A 23,436-nucleotide genomic window follows, 5' to 3' on the forward strand; every position below is an offset into this window, starting at 1 on the left:
TCCCATGCATCTATCCTTTCATCCACCCACTCACGAGCTCAATCATTTACCTACCCATTCACCCATCACCTACACATACACTCCCTGCACCCCTAAACACTCCCCAACACACTCCACATCCATTCATATATCCACCCACCCATCCACCTTCCCACCAACTCATTTACTCACTTATATTCAAATCTATCCACCCAGTCATCTACTCAATCATCCACCATCCTATTTCCCACTAACTCATTCATGCAACAAACAAGTATGAATCAAAGACTCACTTTGCCCCACTGGCTGAAAAGTACCTCCTTGCTACATCTACATTGCTAGAGGTAGATGGGGATTTCTTTAGTTTCTTATCAGAACTCCTCTTTCTCTTTTTACCCCTCTTCCAGACCCTTTACAACTCCATCAAGAATGAAAAGCTAGAATGGGCCATGTGAGTAGTGCCCATGGGCACAGCTATGGGGAGACTGAATCACTGGGAAAGGGAAGAGGAAGTGCCCGGGGATGCAGGGAAGTCACTCTGATACTCTCCATGGTGCTGATTTCTCCCAACCTAGGGCCCTCATGACCCCTGTCCAACTGGCCAGCACCTGGTGTTGAGTTCCACTTTGGGTTTGTTTTCTGTCCTGATAAAAAGTGTGCAATGTTTACACTGCTGTGGAATAGACTGAACTGTGACTTTAGTTCCATGATGTCCACATTGGTTTTCTGTACTGGGGATACGGCCACTATTCTCAAACGATGACAACTTTTTCCCCTTTGGGGGACAGGCAGGCGGGAGGCACCGGTTCCCCTATAACCTCAAGAATAAGACCATGTTTAGGAGGCAACTGTTCTTGGTAGTGGTGGGTGGGGTGACTTCTTTTCCCGTGAACGCAGTGAGACCTGAAGGTGCCCAGCCATTTGGAAAGAGATGTGGTGACTTTGGCGATTGGGGAGCCTGAGAGACTCCAGGGGAAAGTAGCCACCCTTCCCTGCTGTGCGCCCCAGGACATCTGGGTCTTTGAGTCCATGTCGAGGTCCCAGGCAGGGATCGTTAGGAACGCCAGCCCCACAGGGAAGAGCTGACAATTTCCTTTCAGGGCTCCAGTGAGAGCCTATACTTTATGGGCCTCATCTGCTGGCTGCCTTCCCCCAGCATGTTCGTGGGCTTGGGCAGAAGCTTCAGTCTGGCCATGAGTTACTGCTCTCTGGGGCTGAGCTTTCAGGGTTGGCGAGAGGTGGAGGACAAGGAAGGAGGCCTGGAGAGAGTAAGGTCTCCAACTTGTGATCAAGGGTGAGGATTGGAGCTTGGAGACCAAAAATCAAAGACTGGAAGTCAGGGCCAGAATTGAAGACTGAGGGGTGGGGTCAGAGATATAGATCTGTGATCTGGAATTAGAACCTCCTCATCTTTGCTCTTCACCTTGACTGGCTCCCAGAGGGGTGGTAGGGGGAGAAGGCATGCTGATGTGGGGCTGAGGCCTCCCTGGAGGTGGTGTTAAGGCCTAGTACTTTCCTAGTGATGAGGACGAGCTGAGGAAATCACTGTCTGAGCTGGTGGATGACAAGTTTGGGACAGGCACAAAGAAGATGACACGGATCCTAGATGGTGGCAACCCCTTCCTGGATGTCCCACAGGCTCTCAGCGCCACCACCTACAAGCATGGCGTGCTGACCCGGAAGACTCACGCCGACATGGATGGCAAGAGGAGTGGGTGTCATGCGGGAGAAGGGGCACAGGGAGGGATGCTAGTCCAGATGGGGTCCGCCCGCCTTGGCCACCCCTCAGGGGATGTACATGCAGATAGACAGGGGGAGATATAGGGATGAGTTGTTGCAGCTACACTACCCATACTCCCCTCCCTAGCACCCCGTGGGAGGCGTGGCTGGAAGAAATTCTACGCAGTGCTCAAAGGGACCATCTTATACCTGCAGAAGGTAAGAGACTAACCCAATGTCCTTACTAGGGAAGGGCCAGCTCATTCCTCCTTCCAGCCCCTGCATCGTGGTGCCCAGAGGGTCCTGGGCAGGACCTGGGCTTAGGCAGATGCTGGTTCCTCCCCCATCAGGAGCCTGGCTTAGACTTGTCCAGAGCTTTGGTGGCTTCAGCGGGAGTGTCTTTTAAATGTCCCGGGGCTTAGAGGATACCCAGGGTAAGGCCTGTTCAGGCCTCTGGGACAAAGTGGGATATGGGGAAGAGTACCTGGAGTGATTCTTTGGGGTGGGCATGGCATCACAATAGCAGGAGCTAAAAATGGAGGGAGATAGAGGGACAGAGGGAAGGGAGTGAAAGGGAGGGCTGGTGTGGGCGGAGGAAGTGTGGGTCAGTAAGCTGGAGTCTGGCCATGACAGAGGCTGGCCTACCCCCCACCCCGCCTGTCCAGGATGAGTACAGGCCTGACAAAGCTCTGTCTGAGGGCGACTTGAAGAATGCCATTCGCGTGCACCATGCTCTGGCCACCAGGGCCTCCGACTACAGCAAGAAGTCCAACGTGCTCAAGCTGAAGACGGCCGACTGGAGGGTCTTCCTGTTCCAGGCGCCGTAAGTAGGAGTGGGAGCCCCCTTGCTCCCACCATGGGCTCAGGGCCCATGCAGTACAGCACGGAGCCTGTACTGCATCCCTCCCCTTCATCCTCAGGGAGGCATCCTCAGCTACCCTTGTGCGTGAGGGTACATAGGAGGCACAAACCAACAGCAGGAGTGCCCTGCAGCAGGAGTTCTCCGTGGGTGGTCTCACAGTATCTCCTGGGAACTTGTTTGAAACGCAGTTTCTCTGGACCTACCTTAGACCTGCTTAATCAGAGCCTCTGGGGATGAGCTGGCAATTGGGTTTTAACAAGCCCACTAGGTGATTCGGATGTGCGCCTAACTCCCTCCACAGGGGGCAGATGGAGTCTTTGTGAACCATCCTTCACTTTAAGTCAGGGTGGAGCTAATGAGTGGGAAAGACTCACCCTGTAGTTTCCCTGTAAGTCCTTCTGTCCACTCCCCTGAACCCCATCCTTTAGTGACTTGAGATTGGGGTTTCATGTGGCAGATGAGGGAGGCTAGTAGACGAGCTCTCAGGATGGGTGCATATGGGCTGGGAAAGGTGGTGGGAACGGCCAGCTGACCGGCTGTCTCTAATGATCCCGGGCCTGCTGGCTCTAGAACCCATTAGTTCCAGGGCCTTTAGCTCTGGACCTGTAAGCTTTATTTTCATAGGTAAATCCAGGTCTTGCCTGGGAGCTGAGACAGAAGGGAGCTTCCTATACAGAGGTGACCAGGCCCATCCAGCCCCCAACCCACCCTCCTCCCTCCCTCCTCTGTCCATCTATTTGGAGATATTTGTGTCCTCTCTGTGCCAGGCTAGTGCAGGATGCTGGGTGAGGGAGCAGAATCCTATTGTGAGAAGCCAGCACCCTTTCCCCTCCATTCCTGTCCCCAGGAGCAAGGAAGAAATGCTGTCCTGGATCCTCAGGCTCAACCTGGTGGCCGCCATCTTCTCGGCCCCGGCCTTCCCAGCTGCTGTCAGCTCCATGAAGAAGTTCTGTCGGCCCCTGCTGCCCTCCTGCACCACTCGCCTCTGCCAGGTACAAGCTGCTGAAATCACAACACCGCCTCCCCAGGCTGCCGCCCCCGTGCTAAGCCCCCAACTCAACAGCCCCCACCTCAGCTCCTATACAGTCCTGGTCTAGGGCTAAGAGACAAGGTGGAAGGGCAGATACCCTTCTCCATCCCCACCACACTCCAGCCCCATTTACAGATGGGAAGCCTGAGGCCACATACCACACAGAGGCCTGGCAGTGCTGTGGCGGGTGGCATGGGTGTGCTTCTCTGCCAAGGGCAGTGCGTTCTGTGGGTGTGATTGTGGGCCAGTGAGCATTGTGTGTGTCTGGGCACAAATGTGAGGGAATGTGTGTGTCATAGGGAGCTAGGCACAGGGAGACTTGGCTGACCCTTCATCCCGTCACCTACCCTTAAGTATTTTATTTGTAATCCCCCCCAAAATTCCAATTCATTCATATTCCAGTTTTTCAGATTTGTTTGTTTGTTTATTTATTTATTTATGGAGAAGAAAGGATAAATGGTGGGCTACTACTTGAGGGGCAGAGGGCCGGGGAAGCTTCTTACTTCCTGTCTTTGCTAGCTGCTGGTCCTTTTCGTACTGGGCCTTTGTCCTGGGTCTCTCCATTGAGCTCCTGAGGCTGCTGCTTAAGCCCACAGTCCCTGTGCACGCACACTCAGTGCACATGCCCACACCATACACGTGTCTACACATGCACGCACACATGCACACAGCCCACTGCCCATATAGAACAAAGCGATCTGGCTGTCCTGAGATGGGTGGCATATGTGTGCGTGTTTGACTGTGAATGACAGTGTCTCTACTTGTCTTTGGTTATTATCCTGGGTCTGCAACTATCGTATGTGTCTGAGTATGAATGTGAGAGGATGTGAATGTGCCACGACCAGATTGCCCCTCGGTCCAGTGTGCATGTGAGCCCATATGAGGGGTTGTGTCTGGGTGATTGTATGTCTGTGCCAGGGAGTGTCTACATGCACCTACAAGCATGAGGAACTTAATCTTCCGAGCCTGCTGGAGAGTATCTAGGAGAGCTGATGTTGACAAGAGCATGATGGAAGGAAGAAGGTAGAGGAGTACTCCCGCAGGCCTGGAGCCTGACTCTGCCTCATGTATTTGATGACCCTGGCCAGGCCTCAGTTTCCCTTTAGTGAAGCAGATCCTTGCAGGGCAGGATTAGATGCACCCCTGTGATCTCCTGAGAGTGGGACCTCACAGTCCAGGACTTGTCTTTGCAGGAGGAGCAGCTGCGTTCTCATGAGAATAAGTTGAGGCAGGTGACTGCAGAGCTGGCTGAGCACAGGTGTCACCCAGTCGAGAGGGGCCACAAATCCAAGGAGGTGGAGGAGAACCGACTGAAGGAGCATTATCTCACGTTTGAGGTGGGCCTTCTGTGGGGGCAGATTGTGAAGGACAGGGAGGAGGAGGCCAGCTGCCATCTTCCACCTCCCATCCTCCAACATCACTTCATAGTCGGGGGCTCCTAGTTTGGGGGTTCCCACTTTGGGGGCTCCCCTGAGGCGATCATGAACCATGCATGGCCTCCTACGGGACGCTGCCAATTGTTAAGCAAACAGTTGTACCCTCACTTGGGTCTCTCCAAGAGCATTATCCAGGCTCCACTGGCAACCCCCACCACACATCTCATCCTTCTCCAAGCAACTCCTCACCTCCACTTCCCCACAGGCTCAGCTTTCTCCAGAAGCTTTTCCAACCAAAACACAGAACTCCGAAACCCTATTATGTGACTCATTTTCCTCTTTCACATGTTTCTCAAGCAGAGCAACTTAGTATCTCCTAAGCAATCCCTTCCTTCCACCTCATCTCTCTCTGCCCACTACCCTGATTCTGCCTCATAATGCTTTGCAAGTGTCACTGACAGAGCACCACCTTTATTGGGTGAAGGATAGGAGGTTGGCTTGGTGAAGGAAGGCAGGAACCACTTGTCCATTTTGGACTTCCCTTTGGACTGCCCTGCACATGGAGGTCAGTCACAGAGGCTGAGATCGAGCTGGGAAGCCTCCAGAGCAGATGGGAAGGAAGTCACCAATCCAGTCTCTATATTTCCACACTGATTTCCTATTGAGCTGTGGGGTAGAGAAGAGAGTTCTCAAGATAGATTTTTAATTTGTTGAAAAATATAAAACTTTGTAGCTTTCTAAAGTCTTCTCAGATCTACTCTCTCAGTAATGTAAAATGGTGATGGCAAAAGCTACAGTGGACTGATCACACCAGAGAATTGGCAGGTATAATTCTCGTCACTTCCCTTGTATTGGCTGATTTAATCCTTATATCAAGTCTGTGAAATGAGTTCTGTTATTATCCCCATTTTATAGTCAGGAAATTCAAGGCTTAGGGAGGTCAGATCACTTGTCTGAGGTGACACACTTAAGAAGTGCAGGAGCCAGGATCCTAACCCAGGCTCTAGTGCCCTGGTCTTTCTCACTCCCACCTGACTTAACTGGGGAGTGAGGTGGGTTTGAGGGAAGATGAAGCCCAGCAATGAAAGGTCTTTCTGCTCATGAGCTGGGTGAGAATAGAGTCTTCTGACCCTTAGTCTCTGCTTTTTCTAGGACCCCAGCTTCCCTTGACTGTGGTGAGGGCCTGAAGCTCAGAGTCAAGGCCCTCCTCAGACACTTGTCAAATCTCCCTCTTAAATGTTTACTAATTTACATTCCGTTTAATAGCTTGTGAATGTACCTTCCCTCCATGCCTTCACCAACACTGGACATTATTAAATGTTTTAATCTTCACCAATCTGATAGGTTTAACAAGTGGTGTCTCATTGCTATTTTAATTTGGATTAAAAAAAACCTTTATGGTTAAATATATAGCATACGATTTACCTCAACCATTTTTAAGTGTGGTTCAGTAGTGTTAAGTCTATTCACATTGTTGAACAACCAATCTCCAAAACGTTTCATTTTTCCAAACTGCAACTATTAAACAACTATAACTATTAAGCAACTCCTCAACCAGCCCCTGACAACCACAATTTTACTTTCTGTCTCTATGAATTTGACTACTCTAGGTAATTCATATAAATGGAATCATACAGAACTTGTGTTTTTGTGACTGGCTTATGTCACTTAGCATAATGTCTTCAAGGTTTATTCATATCGTAGCATATGTGAGAATCTCCTTCTTTTTTAAAGATGAATGATATGTATGTGCCACATTGTGTTTTTCCATTCACCTGCTGACGGACACTTGGTTTACTTCCACCTCTGGCTATTGTGCATAATGCTGCTGTGGACATGGGTGTGCAAATATTTCTTTCAACTCTTTTTGGATATATATGTATGATAATGTTATTTTCCAATTTTTGAGGAATAGCTATCTTATTTTCCATAGTGGCTATACCATTTTACATTCCTATCAACAATACTCAGTGGTTCCAATTTCTCCATATTTTCACCAACACTTTTTTTTTTAAATAGTAGCCATCCCAATGGGTGTGAGGTATCTCATTGTGGTTTTGATCTGCATTCCCCTAATAATTAGTGATGTTGAGCATCTTTTCATGTGCTCATTGGCCCTTCGTTATCTTCTTTGGAGAAATGTCTCTTCAAGTCCCCTGCCCATTTTTTAAATTGGGTTCTTTGTGGTTTTGTTGTTGAGTTGTAGAAGTTTTTTTTTCATACATTCTGAATGCTAGACCTTTAGTAGATATATGATTCACAGATATTTTCTCTCATTCTTTAGATTGCCTTTTCACTCTATATCATGTCCTTTGATACATAGAAGTTTTCATTTTGATGTAATCCCATTTGTCTATTTTTGCTTTTGTTGCCTGTGCTTTGGTGTCATATCCAAGAAGTCACTGCCAATTAGTTTTGATTTTTTAAAATTATGAGTGGAATTTCTGTGCATGTCACTTATTTTTTAATTGGATTATGTATCTTTTTTTTATTGATTTGCGAGAGTTGCCTGAATGTTAAGGAAATTATTCTTTTGCCATCAAAGGTACAAATTTATTTTGCATTTTGTTGTTTGTCTTTTGACTTTGTTTTGGCCTTTATCTGTCCTTTCTCCAGAAAAGCCGTTATGAGACCTATATCCACCTCCTGGCTGTGAAAATCAAAGTGGGCTCAGATGACCTGGAGCGGATCGAGGCCAGGCTGGCCACCTTGGAAGGGGATGACCCTTCTCTCCGCAAGACACACTCGAGCCCTGCCCTCAGCCAGGGCCATGGAACTGTGACTGGCAGCAAAGCCACGAAGGATACCACTGGGCCTGATACTTAGTTGCCATGGATGGGCAGGCCCCAGAGGCAGGCAAATGCCCCCAGAGGGGTCAGTGAGCACAATTCTGGCCACGGGCCACTTGGACCGGCTCCAGGCAGATGACGGGCAGCCAGAGGAGTGCAGAGAGCCCTGTAGGCTAAGGAGATGAAGATGCTATTCATGCGTTGATCTTCTTGCATCCTGGGGCTTCTCTGGGCCTCATACTTTCTCCCCAGCCCTCATATCCCTCTCTACTATGAGTCTCCTTTTCTAGGCCATTTGTGTGCATGCTCTAGATACCATCTTACTGAAGAAGTGGGAAGGGCGGTTGACTTCCCAGGCATTCGTCTTCTCACAAGTTCCTCTCTCATCTTCCTTGTTTTCAAGGGCAGGTCTTAACTCCAGATCTCAGCTTGGACCCCCACCTTTTCTCCTCCTCCTTCTTCTGAGTTGACCAGCAGCAGATTTACAGACCACCAGCACCATCCTCTCCTTCCTCCACCCAGCAGCCTCTGGAACCATGCCCCGTTCTCACTGCCTCACATCACCATAATCCAGGACCTGGGCCTGCTCCCTCCATGCCTAGCTGTTTCTGCTCACATGTGCATCCACCTCACCTTCCATTCATTGAGGCCACTACTGCTTTCTTTTATATGGACATAAATGTATATATATAAGAATTACATGTATATAAGGACTATATATATATATACCCCTTTAAAGATGGTTTTAGAACTGATATCAGTTAGAGGATGAAATAAGATGAAGGAAAAGCCTACTTCAGAACTCTACCTGTTAAGCGAAGAGGGCTGCTATGTGGCCACTGGTGGCCCTGACACTTTGGGAGGGAAGGTGGAGATAGTGCTGACCTCTTCTCACCCCATTTTTTCCCTCTTCCGGCTGACCTGTGACTTACACTCCTCTTACAGTTGATGTTTTGGAATAAATAGACAGTGCGTGTGTGTGCCACCCCATCTGTCCCACAGGCATCTTGGTGTATGAATGAGATGGGACCATGGCTCTGTTTATGTTTTGGTCTTTATGTTGGTGCTGCCAGGTCTCTGAGCTCCAGAGGTGGCCTCTTGTACAGATCTACTGCTATAGGAATAAAAGACACTCTGCCTTGCAAATAGCTACTTGTCAACAAGCCCAAAGATGTCTGGTCGGGAAAGGTTATGGAAGCCATTAATCCTTGGTCTTGGGAAAAGGTGGAATGACAAGTCACTGATTGTTTTTAGGCTGATATTTCTTTCACTTTTCTAGTGACTCAGAAATGCTAGCTAAGGACATATTTGAGAAGAATAGAGAAATTTGCCACATGATGATCACAGACTAGCATCCTTTAAATCCTGTGTTCCTTAGACTGACAAGTGGTGGGGGTGATGGCACCCACAATGCAGCTATGATGAGTAAATCTTTTCTATTTTTTAAATTAATTACTCTAGTTCGGCCAACAGTTTGACCTCAGTGGTAACATATTTAGTTAAGTTGACCTTGCAACTATATACCCAACATTTATAAGCCCACTCACATTTGATGCAAGGGACATGTGAGTCCACAAAGAGATGTAGTGATTTAATCCAGATTATTTAATTTGGATTAGCTAAAGTGTATTTTATAACTAAACTGTCTGGCCCCTTCATTTTGCTCAGGGGAAGTAAATGTTCATTTAGTTGAAATTGCAAGAGCCATGTGTCAACATAAAAATCTCTCTGTACTTTCTCCATGCTGTCTCAAAGATCCTTTGATTTTTGAGGTCAGCTTCCCATCCTCTACCTCATGAGGGCGGGTAAATGAAAGCAGAGGACCAAGCTCTGTCTGTTGCAGACAGATGTGCTTCCCTGGGCAGTAGTTGTGCCTCCCATCAGTAAAAAAGAGTTTAGTTCACTTTCTTAATTGTATAATTATTTATTGTAAATTATATACATGTACTACTGTACTAAAATATTATGTACATTATAAAACATACACAAAAATAGAAATTTAAAAAAGATGAGATGGAAATAAATCTAAATCAAAGTTCTAATATTTTTTTCCTGCATTCTAATGGACCATCATGTTCGCCCACAACCTCTGCCCCTTAATAATGCCAGTTTTCCAGGACTGTCCAAATCCAGGGGCTGGAGGACCGCAGTTGAGATGCTGTAAGTGGTTTGCGCCATCTGGTGGTCCTGGGAAGTGGCTGCAGGCTCAGGGACTCCTGGGGACTCTTTGACAGTGTCTCTTGAGCCTTCATCCTCTCATTCAGTGGAAGTCTACAGTGCCGCACACTGCTGGGTGCTGGAAATACTGTAGTGAGGAAAGGATTGACCAGCTCCCTGTCCACATAGGGCTCACAGTTTAGTGGGGAGGGGTACAGGCAGTCACTATTATCATTTGGGACCCTGGGAGGGCTGGGGAGACAAGCCAAAAATGACCCAGCGGAGAGAAGAAGAAATAATTGGAAGAGTGGGAAGAAAACTGACTCAGCAAGCCACCCGAATGTCAGTGCTTCTGGGGGACAGGGTGGTAGTAGGGAAGTCACTTAATAGGACTACACCTCTTCCTCTCAGGCTATACTAAAGATGCTCCAAGGCAGAAATTTGAGAGCAGAGTGGAGAAGGGGCCGCTCTGGCCACATCTGCTCCCAGGTCCCATTAACACCGGTGACATGAATGAGTGGCTGCAATGATGAGAAAAGGAACTAGATTAGAACTAGCCTTAGACTCTGAGCAGATCTTAGAATCCAAAGCAAATAATGAAGGCACTACATAGGGTCATATAAAGGCCAGTGAGTTTACCAGGAGGTCATCTAGAATCATTTGGGGTCACATCAAGGTTGGTGGGTTCATTGGAGTCATGGGGGTGGTTTCTGACTGAAAATTTAGAAGGTAACAGCAACTTGGCCCTCAGAAGGGTCAAATGAGGATACTAAGCTGGTTCATGAAAAAGTTAATGGGTTCACCAAGAGTTAATTCCTAATTACTTGGGGTCATGAAAAGGTCAATGGGTTCATTGGAGTTATGGAGGTGGTTTCTGACTGAAAGTTTAGAAGGTAACAGCAACTTGGCCTTCAGAAGGGTCAAATGAGGACACTAATCTGGGTCATGAAGAGGCCAATGGGTTCACCAAGAGTTCATTACTAATTATTTGGGATCATGAAAAGGCCACTGGATTCATTGGGGTCATAAATTGGTTTCTGACTGAAAATTTAGAAGGTAATAGCAACTTGGCCTTCAGAAGGGTCAAATGAGGACACTAAACTGGGTCATAAAGAGGTCGATGGGTTCACCAAGAGTTCATTACTAATTATTTGGGATCATGAAAAGGCCACTGGATTCATTGGGGTCATAAATTGGTTTCTGACTGAAAATTTAGCAGGTAATAGCAACTTGGCCTTCAGAAGGGTCAAATGAGGACACTAAACTGGGTCATAAAGAGGTCGATGGGTTCACCAAGAGTTCATTCTTAATTACTTGGGGTTACACGCAGGAATTACTGGCCCTCCAAAATTTTAAAGCCAACAGCAAACAAGAGCCAGCAGAGGGATCTGGATGAGATCATCAAATGGGGACTAGGAGAGGTCAGTGATTTGCAGGTTTATGTAGCATTTAGTTCATTATTTTCCTTTGATTCTTTATAATGGGGGTATTTTTTTCCAGTGCACCTACAGTGACTACAACTTTAGTTCTTTTCCTCCATTACCTCCCTTTCATCCAGTTTCTGTCACTCTCTGTGTGATTCAAGAATGCAAGACAAAGATGGTGATTCTCATCACTATCATCAAATTAGCCATTAACAGGCACCTACAGGCATACCTCGCTTTAGTGCACTTTGCTTTATTGTGCTTCACAGATGTTTCGTGTTTTACAAATGGAAGGCAAGACCCTCCACCAGCAAAAAGATTACAACTTGCTTTATTGTTAAGATTTGCTTCACTGTAGTGGTCTGGAACTGAACCCACATCTCCGAGGTATGCCTGTATCATGTGCCAGAAGCTATACCGGGTGCTTTATATGCATAACCTATACAACATCCCCTTGAAGTAGGTATTAACATCACCATTTCAGTTGAGGAAACTAGCCTAGAGAAGTCCCACAGCTAGCGAGGGGCAGAGCTGGAATTTGAATTCAGGCCCTGTTGATACATAAGTCCTCTCAACCTTAAGCCTCTCTGTCTCTCCCATCTGTAGGTCTCTGAACTGACTACATGCATCCCGGGGGACATTTGCACGCATGCGTGCACAGGTCAATTATCTGAGCAATTTGGATAGAAGACTTCCTCCTGTTGGCTTGGAACCTAATGGTTCCTGGAGCTGGGCACTGGTTTAAAAAATTAATCAATAAGGACAAAGCTGCTTAATCCTGGTCCTCCCTCTGCCTTCTCCATGCCTGAAATCATGTACTCTCCCCATCAGGGACTGCGGGTTTAGACAAGCCCTCTCTGAGGGGTCTAAAGTTGGGAAAAGTGCAACACCCTGTGGGCTTACAAGCTGCAGCAGCTGTGGTCCTCCTGGCAGCCGAGGGTACCCATTATCCACCTGCGTGTCCAGACTGCCTGTGACATGCCTGGGCCCCAAGGGTCATCTTGACTCAGCTGCCCCAGTGCCAACCCCACAATCCTTCCCTCTTCACCCACCTAGCCTCAGAAACCGTTGCCTCAGTCCAGTCCCTGTAGCTCCAGGGCAGGAACTAGGCCAAGGTTCTGAGGCTGAGCTTGAAGCAGAGTAATTTGCGTCAGCTCCTTGGCCAGGTTCCGTAGCAGCCAGTGGGGATACCTTGTGAATGTTCTTGGGAGAGGGAGGAGGGTTGGAGCCTGTCCTGGGAACTGGAGCCAGGGAGATTGGAGGGAGTGTCCCTTTCTCCAAGGGACTGCCCCGGCCCTCTCCAACTTCCACACCAACAACCATCCATCTCCACCCCAGGTTTTCATCCTCCATCTTCCCCTCCTCACCTGGGGGCTAGGCATACACAGTCAAACACGAGTTATTTGATTTTATTTACAATATAAAAATGTTCAAGTGTCAACAGTCATGTGTTTGGACATTTCAGGGCAGGGTTCCCATTTGTTTGGGATATTTTTTAAACAATTATCTTTTTGACAAATTAGCAGTGGACCCAGTTTTGGGGGGGGTGGGAAAGACAGGGCTGGAGAGGGAGTGGAAGTCATAGGTGGGTTGGGGCTGGGATTCGGGCTGTGAGAAGGAAATGGGGTTACTTTATTGCTAAAAGGGGAATCAAATACACTGTCAAGTGGCTCTTCTCGGTCCCAGCGTGACCATGCATTCAATCTAAAGAATCTGAAATGCAAACGACATGCAGGCAGTAACATAGAAAAGACAATCTGTAAACGAAGGTGCTGCAGAGGAGGGTGGGGCATCCTGGAGGCTGTGGGGGAGGAGGAGCCGCGAAAGTTGGGGCCCTGGCAGAGCTGCCCCCTCCCTGGGGCGAGGGCTTTTTGGAAGACCTGGTTCTCAGTGCCCCCTCCTTTAGCAGCTGTGAGGAGCGGGGAGGCCCCCTCCCCATTCAAGTTGCTGTCGCTGGGCCTTAGTCTCCCCCTGGACGTGACCTGATCCCAACTCTAGCTCTAAGCCTAGGATCCATGCCCTCTCTTCAAGCGGCCCAGGACTCAGGATCTTGCAAGGAGGCAAAGCTACTCCTGTCCTCATTTCCGGCCTCAGGGCTAATCTGTCGCTGCCCCATACCTTGCCCCTGCACCCCAGAACCCTGCAGCCTCTTCTCCAATTTCTCTCACCGCCGCCAGCCCGAGATCCTACATGTTTACATGTCCCCCATCCCCACCCCGCAATCCAGACTTCCCTCCAGGAGCTCCAAATTAGCGTACAGCAAAAGGCACCACAATATAGGTTTCTATTAAAGAGTCATAAAATTGGCCCATCTCTCTTTTTTTTTTGTTGTTTCTTTTTTTTTCCGAAGCTGTAAATCAGGATGTTACATATAAATAGTTTCCCTATAAAAACGTCATTGCCGTTAGCTAGTATTATAAGACAATTTTTGCTAAAATGAAAATAAAACATTTTGTTATACCTTTTCCCTTTGATAGAAAATAAAAATATTTTTATTTCTTTTTTCCTTTCTCCAGTTGGTGGTCTTCGTTCTCCTGAAAGACGAGGGCGGTGGTGACGACGGGCCCTAGAGGGGCGCCGAGTCCTGCTTGGCCCGCGGGGGCGGCGCGCGGCTGTGTCTGCTGCTGGCGCGCGTGCTGTGGCTGTCCAGGGAGTAGTAAGTCCTGCTGTCGGCCGCCCCGCAGAGCGGTGGCGAGTCCGAGCGCAGCGCCTCGTGCCCGCCGCGCAGGCTGAGGAAGGGCGTGCTCTCGGCCGCCAGCGCCCCGTCGGCGTCATCGGCGTCGTCGTCGGAGGCCGAGCCGCCGCCGGAGCCGCTGCTCAGGGACAGCGAGTCTCGGGCGGCGCGTGCGCGCTGCGCCGCCAGCCCATTAAGGCGCGAGCGGCGCCAGCGCCGAGGCCCCGCCGACGTCCTGCGGGACGCACCGCGGGCTCGCGGCGGCGGCGGCGGCGGCGGGGGGACGCATTCCTGCGTGGTCTCGTACTCGTCGTCCTCGGGGATGCGGAAGGGGCTCGCGGGCAGGCTGCCCAGGCTGCCGCCCAGCGCGCAGGCGCTGCGCCGCGGCCCGGGCCCTGCCGCGGGATAGTAGTAGCTGTCGTAGTTGTGCTGCATCTCAGTGCTGGGCCCCGGCCCAGGGGCCGCCGGGTGCCCCAGGAGCGGCTCCTGCTCCGCCAGGCGGTAGCTGATGGGCGCGGCCGGCGGCAGCGACACGGCGTGTGCCGAGTTGGGGGACGTGATCTCGAAAGTCGGCACCTGCGTGGCCAGCGAGTAGTGGAAGTCTACAGGAGAGAGGCGCGCGGGCGTGGTCAGGGCCGACACGTACCTGCAGGGAAAGGCAGAAGCGTGGGCGGGGGGGGGGGCGGGCCGGGACCTGGGGAAGCGGGGTGTGTGCGGTCGGCGTGGGGTGCGGGGGAGGGGGCGGGGGGCGGCGGAACCCGAAAGAAAGAAAAGCAGTGGTCTTGCCCTAGATCACGCCTGCAAGAACCATGGTGGTGATCCTCAGTAACCTTAATAATAGTTGCCTTAACCTTTCCAAGCCTCAGTTTCCTTATCTATTAAGTGGGGATAACCATAATAAGTGTTCATTCTATATCGTTGTTGGGATGAGTCCATGAATGTATCAGTGGGATGTCACAGCCCAGTACTTGCTTACTCCTGATGTTCCAGTGCAGTTATTAATAACATTCTCTTCTATTCTGAAAAGTGTCTTAGTAGGACAATTAAATTAGATGGTAACTGTGCACCAGGGTCCCCTGGCCTGGCTATGGTCTCAGTCTGTCATTAACACGCTGATGACCCTTAGCAGATCACTGTTTGGGGGATGAGGCTCTTTGGAGTACCTCTGAGGTGCCCTAACGGTCAGCCCTGGGTCGGTAATGCCAGCTCTCTGGCCAGGGTAGGGTACAGGTCACGGGGTAGCAACTGACCTCTCACTGTGTGGGGAGTCGCGCAGGGAGTCAACGGAGTCATGGTAAGGTGGCACGGTGGCTTTGCGTTGCTCCTCCAGGCCGTAGGCTGCTGCCCGCCGTGCCCGGGCCTCCACACACGCCGGGCTGTTGCACTTGCTGGTGCCCACCGATGACAGCATGATTCCCGACTGGGAGTCAGAGGTCAGGCTCTCAGAACGTTCCAGGCTCCATGTGTGGCTCTCATGTCTGGAGAAGCCAGAGCGGGGTGAGGTGGGGGGTCCAGTAGGTGTGGTCTCAGGCTCACCCCCTCTCTGCTTCATTCCATCTCAGGCTCCCTCAGCTCACTACCCTCCCCCACTCTGTGCTGATGTGTAGTATCACAAATGCCCAACCATGATATAGGGAGAAGGAGGGCTGGAGTCCTGTGGATGAGTGGGCTGCAACGTGCACAGGCCTCTTCCTTTCCTCCCTGAAACCAACCTCCTCCTAGCCTAGTCCCAGGGACCCCTGTCTGGGGCCCTTCCATTCCCATGGTCCTTGGCCACTTAGGAGCCCAGCTCCAGTGGCCAGTACAAGGAAGCCTGCCTGTGCCATGCTTGTCTCTAGAAGAGAAAGGGGCCAACCATACTATTCCTGAGCTGTGTGAGCCTTCGTGCCTATGTGGACAGGCCTCCCTAACTCGAGAGAAGGAGGCCAAGGTGGACTAGGTTCCTGTGGGCCAACCTAGGAGAGGGTATCGAATAGCTCTGGGTGTTCGAGTGAGTAGGCACTTTATGCCAGAGAAAGTGGAGCTGGTGAGGTCCAACAAAACTGAATGGTAGGTGAGAGCACAGTGATGCTGTTGCTCCCCTGGGGCTGGTTTAGAATGGAAAAGGGGATCCAGCGCCCTGAGCATCTGAAAGAATGTCTGGCAGTGGGTTCTGGTTTGGAGCCCCCCACCTCCATCCTCCTGCTCAGAGCCTGGCTAGGGATTCGTATGTGTGTCCCCAGGCAGGTATGTGATGCATGTGTCCTTGCTTTCTGTGGGTGTAGGTACAAGAGTCTGCACATCTGTGTGGGGGTCTGGGTGGTACCCACCTACGGCTAGAGGTGGGCGTGGCTGTGGAGCAGTGGTGAGATGGAGAACAAGAGTGGCTCCCAGAGAAGGTGGTCTCGGTCTCTCTCTGGATGACATGGTCTGTGGCTGCCACGTTCTTGGAGATATACTAGAACAGAGAGAGAGTTGGGTGGGAGTTAGTGATAGGTGACTGAGTAGGCCCTTCTTCCTGATGGAGTCAGGGAAGTTCCAGGTTGGGAAGGGGTCCAATGGATAAGTGACTTGGTGTTGGGGCAGCGATGGCCCCAGCAAATTAACCCTCCTGCATTTCCTTAAAGAAATGGGCAAAGTGAGGCCAGTCATCTTGGTAAGGCAAGGCGAGGCTAGCAGGCAAGGCTGAGCATGGGAGGGGCTGGCTGCTGCCCCGGCCCATCTTCAGAGGAACCAGAAGCATGGCTGTATAGCAAGGGCTCAGAGGGGGACCTGGGAATACCACTCACGTCTGCCATCTGGATCTCTTCAGGGTCCAGCCTGGGGTGGCTGGGTCCGTTGGCCAGGCTCCGGTTCTGGTGGGCTGGGCACAAGTTCTGCCGCAGGTGGTTGTGCATCTTCTTCCGTTGTTTTCTGCACAGGGGAAGGGTGCGTTAACCTGGCACACCCCACTAACACATTAACTACCCTAGCTGCCCCTCTCGGGGAGCTAGTCTCTCCTCTGCCTGGACTGCTGCGGCAGTCTCCTGCACTTCTGGTGCTCAGGCTGCCCTGAGCAAGGACCCCTCCAATCTGTCCCTGCACCATCACCACTGGCCTAAATTCAGCAAGACCTGAGCATAGTGGTCCTGAACTTTGGCTCTGCTGAGAGAGTAGAACACTTTCTAGCTGTGTAACCCTGGACAAGTTATTTTACCTCTCCAGGATTCACTTTCCTCATCTGTAAAATGGAGTGATCATTTACCCGTCCCAAAGACCACTGAGGACTAAGAGTAGATAAAGTACTGAAGCATAGCTGGCCCACTCATTTATTCAATTGGTATTTAATTGACTTTTTGCTGTGGTCAGGGAGTCGAGGCCTGTGGGGCTACCTTACTTTGGCACATATTAAGTGCTCATTACATTTGTTTTGTAAGCAACATGTCTGATCATGTCACACTCCTGTTTAAAACCTTTCCTTAGCCCTCAGTTCCCATTTCTTTCCCCAGCCCTGTCTCTCACTGGCCTCTCCCCACCCCAGCTTGTTGCACTGGGGGGTTTATTTCTGATCCTCCACTTTGCCCACCCTTTCTGGCCTCTAGGCCTTTGCACAAACTGTAACATCCAGCTGGAACATTCTCTGCCTCTTCACCTGCTAACTCCTCCTCATCATTCAGGCCAAACCTAATGGGTCCTCCTCAGGGAAATCCTTCTTGCCTTTCAGCCAAGGTTAGGTACCCATGAAATATGTCCTGTGACCTTGTGCTTAGAGCACTGGCCATTGTGCCTGGGGCAGGGTCTGGTGTCCAGCAAGTAATTGAATAAAAGTTTCTTAAGAAGATGAGTGCAGTGGGGTTAGAACAGGGGGCTTGCTTTTGCCCCAACTCTTGGTCTCAATTTTCCTACTTGGGCCTTCATCCCTCCCTCTGACTTTCTGGTCCTGGACTCACCCAGAACAAGGTTGGCAGGGCCTTAGATCCCATAGATAGGGGTAGCAAGAGTCAAGACCCAGGGACTCAGTCCCCCAAATGGTGGCTCTGCCCAGACTCTTGCTCTTTAGATCAGAGAGGATATGACAGACCTATCATTTTTCTGAATCACATCACTCTGCAAACTTCATTGGCTCCCCCTCATCCTGCAGGATAAATCCAACCTTCCGAGCTTGGCATTTAAGACCCTATGATGTCATCTGGGTTCTAGCTGTTTTATCTTGACCCCAGCCCTTAGCCCCAACTATTGTGATTGCTAGTTGCAAGTTCCTGCTTATGATTCAGGAACACAGCCGATCTCCTGCATTTGTCTTTTAGCTTCCACTATTCCACTGGAACTGCCCAGAACCCTTTCTGCCCTGTTTTTCCCATTGCTCTGAGGTTCTGCCTCCACATTTCCTCTGCCCAGGTGAGACCAGGCAGTGCCTTAAGAGGTCTCTTTTTTCCTTGGGTATGTACCCTTCTTCTCTGAGCTTCCTTACCCCCAGCACTGCCCCAGTGTTTGCCTATTTGTCAGGGTAGGTGCTTCCTCACAATATCCTCTGAGGTCCATACTAGGATCATTCCCATTTTTCAGATGAGGACTCAGAGAGGTTCACCAGTTTGCTCCGGGACACACGGGAAATGGTAGAGCTGGATTTGAACCCAGATTTGTCTTCTCCCAATGCCTGTGCTCATGACCATTCCTGTTCAGTCCTCCAGGGCTGATCTCCCCCAACCTCAGCTCCTGCTTCTTGATCCAGCCCTTCGGCCTCACAACAGCTGCAGAAGGCAGTTGAGGCATAGGAGGGTGTGTGATGGTGGGGTGGGGGTTGCGGGTTAGGCAAGGCATGATGCTGGGGGGTGTGAAGGAGAGCCTGTTCTTACAAAAGCAGTCTTAGAGGCCTGCCCCTGGCCTGAGTGCCCGACACTCACTTGGTCTTGCAGTAGGCAACCACGCAGACGATGCCCACGACCAGCAGAGCCACACAGATGCCGGTGATAGTCAGGACTCTCTTCTGGTACAGCTCCTCAGCTTCTGCAGAGGCAGGGGATGTGAGGGGGCTAGGCAGGAGGTAGGTGGACTCTTGGGGATGGTGGTGCAGAGACACCTCCCCCAGCCCCTCCAATGCCTTGGGCTCCCTCCAGCTCAGGTCCTGCCCAGCTCCTTTCCCTCCTTGCTTCCCCAGAAGTCTCCCTCCCGCCCACTTCTGGATTGCCTTCTGCTCCCCAGAACTCCACCCACCTGTGAATCTGAGCACAATTGACTACCCCTGAGTTCACCTTCCCAAACCCCATGCCCTGTCTGGGGCACGTGAGTGGAAATGCAGGGGGATGGGGGGATGGAGGTGACATTTCCAAGGCCATAGAGGAGGGCAACCAGCTTGGCCAGCAACCCTGCCCTGCCCACTGTGGCCTGGTGGTTGCAAAGGACCTTGGTGGGCTGTTCTTCATGGCGATGAATGTGGCAACCCTGGGCAGAGGCCTAGTTTGCTACTGTAACTTTTCTAAGAAGGTGGAGAGTGGCTTGTTCTGGGCTGGTGACAGGATATCAGACTCAGAGGCTGGACTTAGGAGGGATGCCAGGGCCAGGAGCAGGGACAGAATAAACCAGGCCTGTGGCCAGAGGCAAAGGGAGAAAGGCCTTCGTTTATCCCTGCAGCCCTGGCCCATGCCAGCCCTCCCCGTCTCTGCCTGCGAGAAGCCCATGCATGGTGCTATAGGCCCTTGGCACCTAGGAGAGTCCTTTTGCTCCAGGTACAGCCCCACCTTTTCTGAGGAGCTGACCCCTCTATCTCACACTTCTTGGTGGAGCATCCCCTACCCTTTTAAAACAGAGAAAGCCAGGAGGAAGAAAAGGAAAAGGTGACAGCACCAGCCATAGTCTAGGCATAGAGCCTAGACACCTGCACCTGTTGGCTGGCCCCTCTACACTGCTCCCCTCCCACCAGCGCAGCGATAAGTGGAGGTTGGACCCCATACCTTGGTGGAGCCCTGGAAAATGTCTTTAAGCTCTCAGGCTTGCTGCACCTCCTGTGGCAAAGGTATACCCACCAGCAAACACCGGGGGGAACAGACTTTCCAGACACACATACCTGTAGGACTACGCCTATCCAATACACAGACAGATCCTTTCACAAAGATGTACTTGCGCACACATCCAGAGAAGCACACATGCACACGTACACACATGTGCATGCGTGATCACACCCGCCGACACACTCGTGTGGAGTCTTAAACAAACAGCCCTCCACATCAGGCCCCCATTTTGGGGCTCTGTGGCCCATGTCCTGACTCCAGTTCTCATCCCCGTCCGCCCCTAGGTCCCCTTCAGTCAGACATCTGTCTCCATCACTCCTCTGAGACCACTCTGGCCATGGTCATGGACAACCTCTCAGCTGACTCCCTCTGCTGGGCCCACTCCTGTTCTCTCCCAGGTTTCCTCCTCCTTCACTGATGTCTCTGCCTCCGTTGTGGCTTTTCCCCCTTCTCTGTGGGCTACAGGCAGAAGGGCCCAGAGCTCTTCCTTTCCTCCACCTGCCCTCTCTCCTTTAGTGATCCCACCCAGACTCCGACTTTAAATGCCATCGGTGTGCAGCAAACTCTCAAATTTCTATCTCCTGCCCTGGCTTCTCCCTGAGCTCCAGAGTCCCACATTCAAGGGCCATGGCCCGACACAAGCAGTGACCCCCACCCTCCTCCGAACCTGCTCCCTGCTCTCCCCATCTCTTCAGTAGCGGCACCACCTTTCTTGTTGCTCAGGCCCCGAACCTTGGAATCATTCCTGATTACTCCCTTTCTTCTCACCTTCCCTGGTACCTGGTCCATCAGCAAGTCCTCTCAGTTCTACCTCCCAAGCAGGTCCTGGATCTGACTACTTCTTAACCATTTCCCCTGCTTCCGGCTTAGTTCAAGATGATGCCATCTCTCACCTGGATGGGCTGGTCACCTTTTAACTGGTTTCTCTGCTTCTACTCCTCCCCATCCTGTCCCCTGACCCAGTCTGTTCTCCATCTAAAAGCCACACTGATTTAAAAACATAAAGCAGATCTTTTACTTCCTGCTTAAAAACTCACAATGGCTTCCCACTGCAACTTGAATACAACCCAAAGCCTGACCATGGCCTACGAGGCCCCAGATTACCTGATCCCAGCCTTCCTCTTAGATCTCATCTGCGGTCCTCCTCCCCATGTCCGCTCTGCACCAGAGTTGCTAGGAGTCTTTCCATCCATTGAACAAGGCAAGCCCACTCCAACCACACCACCCCTGACTTGCTGTGGCTCTGCCTCAAATACCCTCCCCAAGCTGTCTATAGGGCTGGCTACTTTTTCATCTCACTAAATGTCACCTCATTAGACAAGCCTTCCCTGACCGCTGAGCTAGAGTAGCTCCCACCCCAGCTAGGCGCTATCCCATTACCTTCTTTAATTTTCTGGATAGCACTTACCACCACCTGACAGCTTTCCTGTTTGTTTGTTGTCTGTCTCACTCTGTGAATCTGAGCTCCGGGAGGGCAGGGACTCTGTGTGCCAGATCGCCAGACTCTGGCAAATTCCGGGGTTCAACAGATGTTTGTTGAGTTGGTGAGTGAATTAATGTACAGACCACCATGACAGATACAGACACATTTACATAGGCTCACACTCACCACTGCACCCTCACAGTTCCAACTGCGCAACACTCAGCTCTTAACACAAAGGTATTGCACTGCACCCCTCCACGTACTTGCATCCCACACTTGTTATCCCTAACAAGGTATACACACATTCACACCCCCCTCAACACACACATCCTCAGATTCACCCCTGTGCACCCTGCCACCACCACATAGATACCACCCAGGCTCAGCCTCTCTCCTTCCCACCCTGTCACAGTCAAGAGACATACTCTTACACACAGACTTTTAGCTCTAGCTTCTACTGAGAACAGCTGGTAGCATCTGGGAGGTGGGGACACTGTGGCCTTCCCAAACCTGCCATGAGAACAACCTTTGAATACTGTAGGCTCCACATCATGTCTGAGGTCTGACTCCACTGAAGCCTTGGCCCCTCTGAACCCCTTCATCTCCCCTGCTGTAATACGTCTGGACGCTTGAGGCAGGGTAGAGCCTCCCAGCACAAGTCAGAGAGCTGGATAGATTGACCCCTCAAAGTCCCTTCCTGTTGAAGGTGTTTTCCAGGGGCCAGCGGGCAGGAGGGCAGGCACCAGAGGCCAGCCCGCTTTAGACCCTTGATTACAGATGAACATACGTGCCCTCGTGGGGACAGATCATGGAGGGAGTGACAGCCTCAAGCAGATGGCAAAGCCTGGCATACAGACCCAGGGCAGGGGGCAGAGACAAACAGCGTTCCCAGCCACCAGCCTGGTGCAGGATGAAAAGCAATGGAGATGGAAATGGGAGAAAGAAGGAGGATTAAAGTTAAATGAATTGAATGTGTTGCCTCTCTGCACAACTCTAAACCAGGGTGCTGTGGCTTCCGGACACCAGCTCTCCAAGGGGCCTGTCTCTCGTGTGGCCAGCCCACCAGTCTGCACAGAGCTCAGGAGGCCCTTCCTCTCAGAAGCCTCCTAGTGATCGGCCCCAGGCAAGGGGGCGTGACCATACACTGGGGGTACAGTCCAAACACAGGGAACCCTGCCATTTATGAGCTCCTCTTGTCTCCTCCAAAGAGGACATCTTGATGGGGCGAGGGGAAACTTTTGGAATTATCCCTTTTCCATGTGTTGGAAAAGAAGCCAAACATCCAGCACACGTGGTGTCAGAGGCTGCAGAGAGGCTATGTGGATGGTACTGAGTGATAAATGAAGGCTCCGTACCCTTTAGTTCAAATCCAAGATGCTCTGGCAGTGCAGAAGAGAGGAGGGCCAGAAAGGGAAAGGGATGGAGGGAGAGATACAGAGAGAGATGGGGGAGGACGAGGGCGGGAGAGAGAGAGAGAGAAACGTTGGTCAGGACTCTTCAGACACCAGCAGCCAGCCTGTGAGGTGAAAGCAGGTTAGTGGTGTCCCCTCCCGGCTTCCTGAGCCCCTTCCCTGGCAGCCTATCCCCAAGAGCCCCTGGGAGGGGTGGAGAGAGGAGATGTTAGGATCAGCAGGCAGGACAGGTTCTTTAGAGATGAGCTGTGGGGTTAGTACCTGGTGGGAGGCAGAGGCGCAAAAGTCAGTTGGCATATGTCCCCAGGGAGGAAAAGTGAGTGTGGGGCGGGGGGCAGGGGTCCAAGGAGTCCCCACTCCCAGTGCCAGTGCCAGGCCTTCAGCACTTTCAAGCCCCTCCAGGAGACAGCTTGCTCAGCCCCAATCTCATTCATGGGCCTTTTTTTTTTTTTTTTTTTTCTGTTTAGAACAAGAGTGCAGGGTATCCAGACTGGCCCCCTTGTTCCTATCAAGCCCCCACAGGCCGAGCTGGCCCGCCCATCTACTAGGAGCTTGGGCATGGAGACTCAGAGTTTGTGGGGAACAGAAGTGGGGAGAGAAGGAGGCTCCAAGAGGCAGATCACTT

At 51.2% G+C, this 23,436-nt stretch overlaps 2 protein-coding genes across 6 annotated transcripts in view; one reads left to right on the forward strand and one right to left on the reverse strand.

Moving 5' to 3' along the window:
- PSD2 (pleckstrin and Sec7 domain containing 2) overlaps positions 1-9,797 on the forward strand; it is a 117,489-nt gene extending 107,692 nt beyond the window's left edge. The window contains exons 12-17 of the mRNA XM_023524507.1: positions 1,500-1,690; positions 1,847-1,917; positions 2,364-2,521; positions 3,408-3,552; positions 4,784-4,927; positions 7,583-9,797. Coding sequence (XP_023380275.1) covers positions 1,500-1,690; positions 1,847-1,917; positions 2,364-2,521; positions 3,408-3,552; positions 4,784-4,927; positions 7,583-7,792 — 919 coding nt within the window. The 3' untranslated portion in view covers positions 7,793-9,797. The remainder of the gene's footprint in view (positions 1-1,499; positions 1,691-1,846; positions 1,918-2,363; positions 2,522-3,407; positions 3,553-4,783; positions 4,928-7,582) is intronic.
- Positions 9,798-12,738: 2,941 nt separating this feature from the next.
- NRG2 (neuregulin 2) overlaps positions 12,739-23,436 on the reverse strand; it is a 168,931-nt gene continuing 158,233 nt past the window's right edge. For 3 of the 5 annotated variants that reach the window (XM_011382279.2, XM_011382278.2, XM_011382275.2), the window contains 5 exons: positions 18,873-18,975; positions 16,779-16,902; positions 16,320-16,447; positions 15,261-15,488; positions 12,739-14,656 (listed from right to left, as the gene is read on the reverse strand). In XM_011382279.2, the coding sequence (XP_011380581.1) occupies positions 13,903-14,656; positions 15,261-15,488; positions 16,320-16,447; positions 16,779-16,902; positions 18,873-18,975 (1,337 nt within the window). In that variant the 3' untranslated portion in view covers positions 12,739-13,902. Of the gene's footprint in view, positions 14,657-15,260; positions 15,489-16,319; positions 16,448-16,778; positions 16,903-18,872; positions 18,976-22,754; positions 22,779-23,436 lie in introns of all 5 variants that reach the window. The other 2 variants (XM_011382277.2, XM_011382274.2) reach the window with 1 other exon arrangement.

Source organism: Pteropus vampyrus, unplaced genomic scaffold (assembly GCF_000151845.1).
Source record: "Pteropus vampyrus isolate Shadow unplaced genomic scaffold, Pvam_2.0 Scaffold470, whole genome shotgun sequence".
In the NCBI taxonomy this organism is placed as follows: Eukaryota; Metazoa; Chordata; class Mammalia; order Chiroptera; family Pteropodidae; genus Pteropus; species Pteropus vampyrus.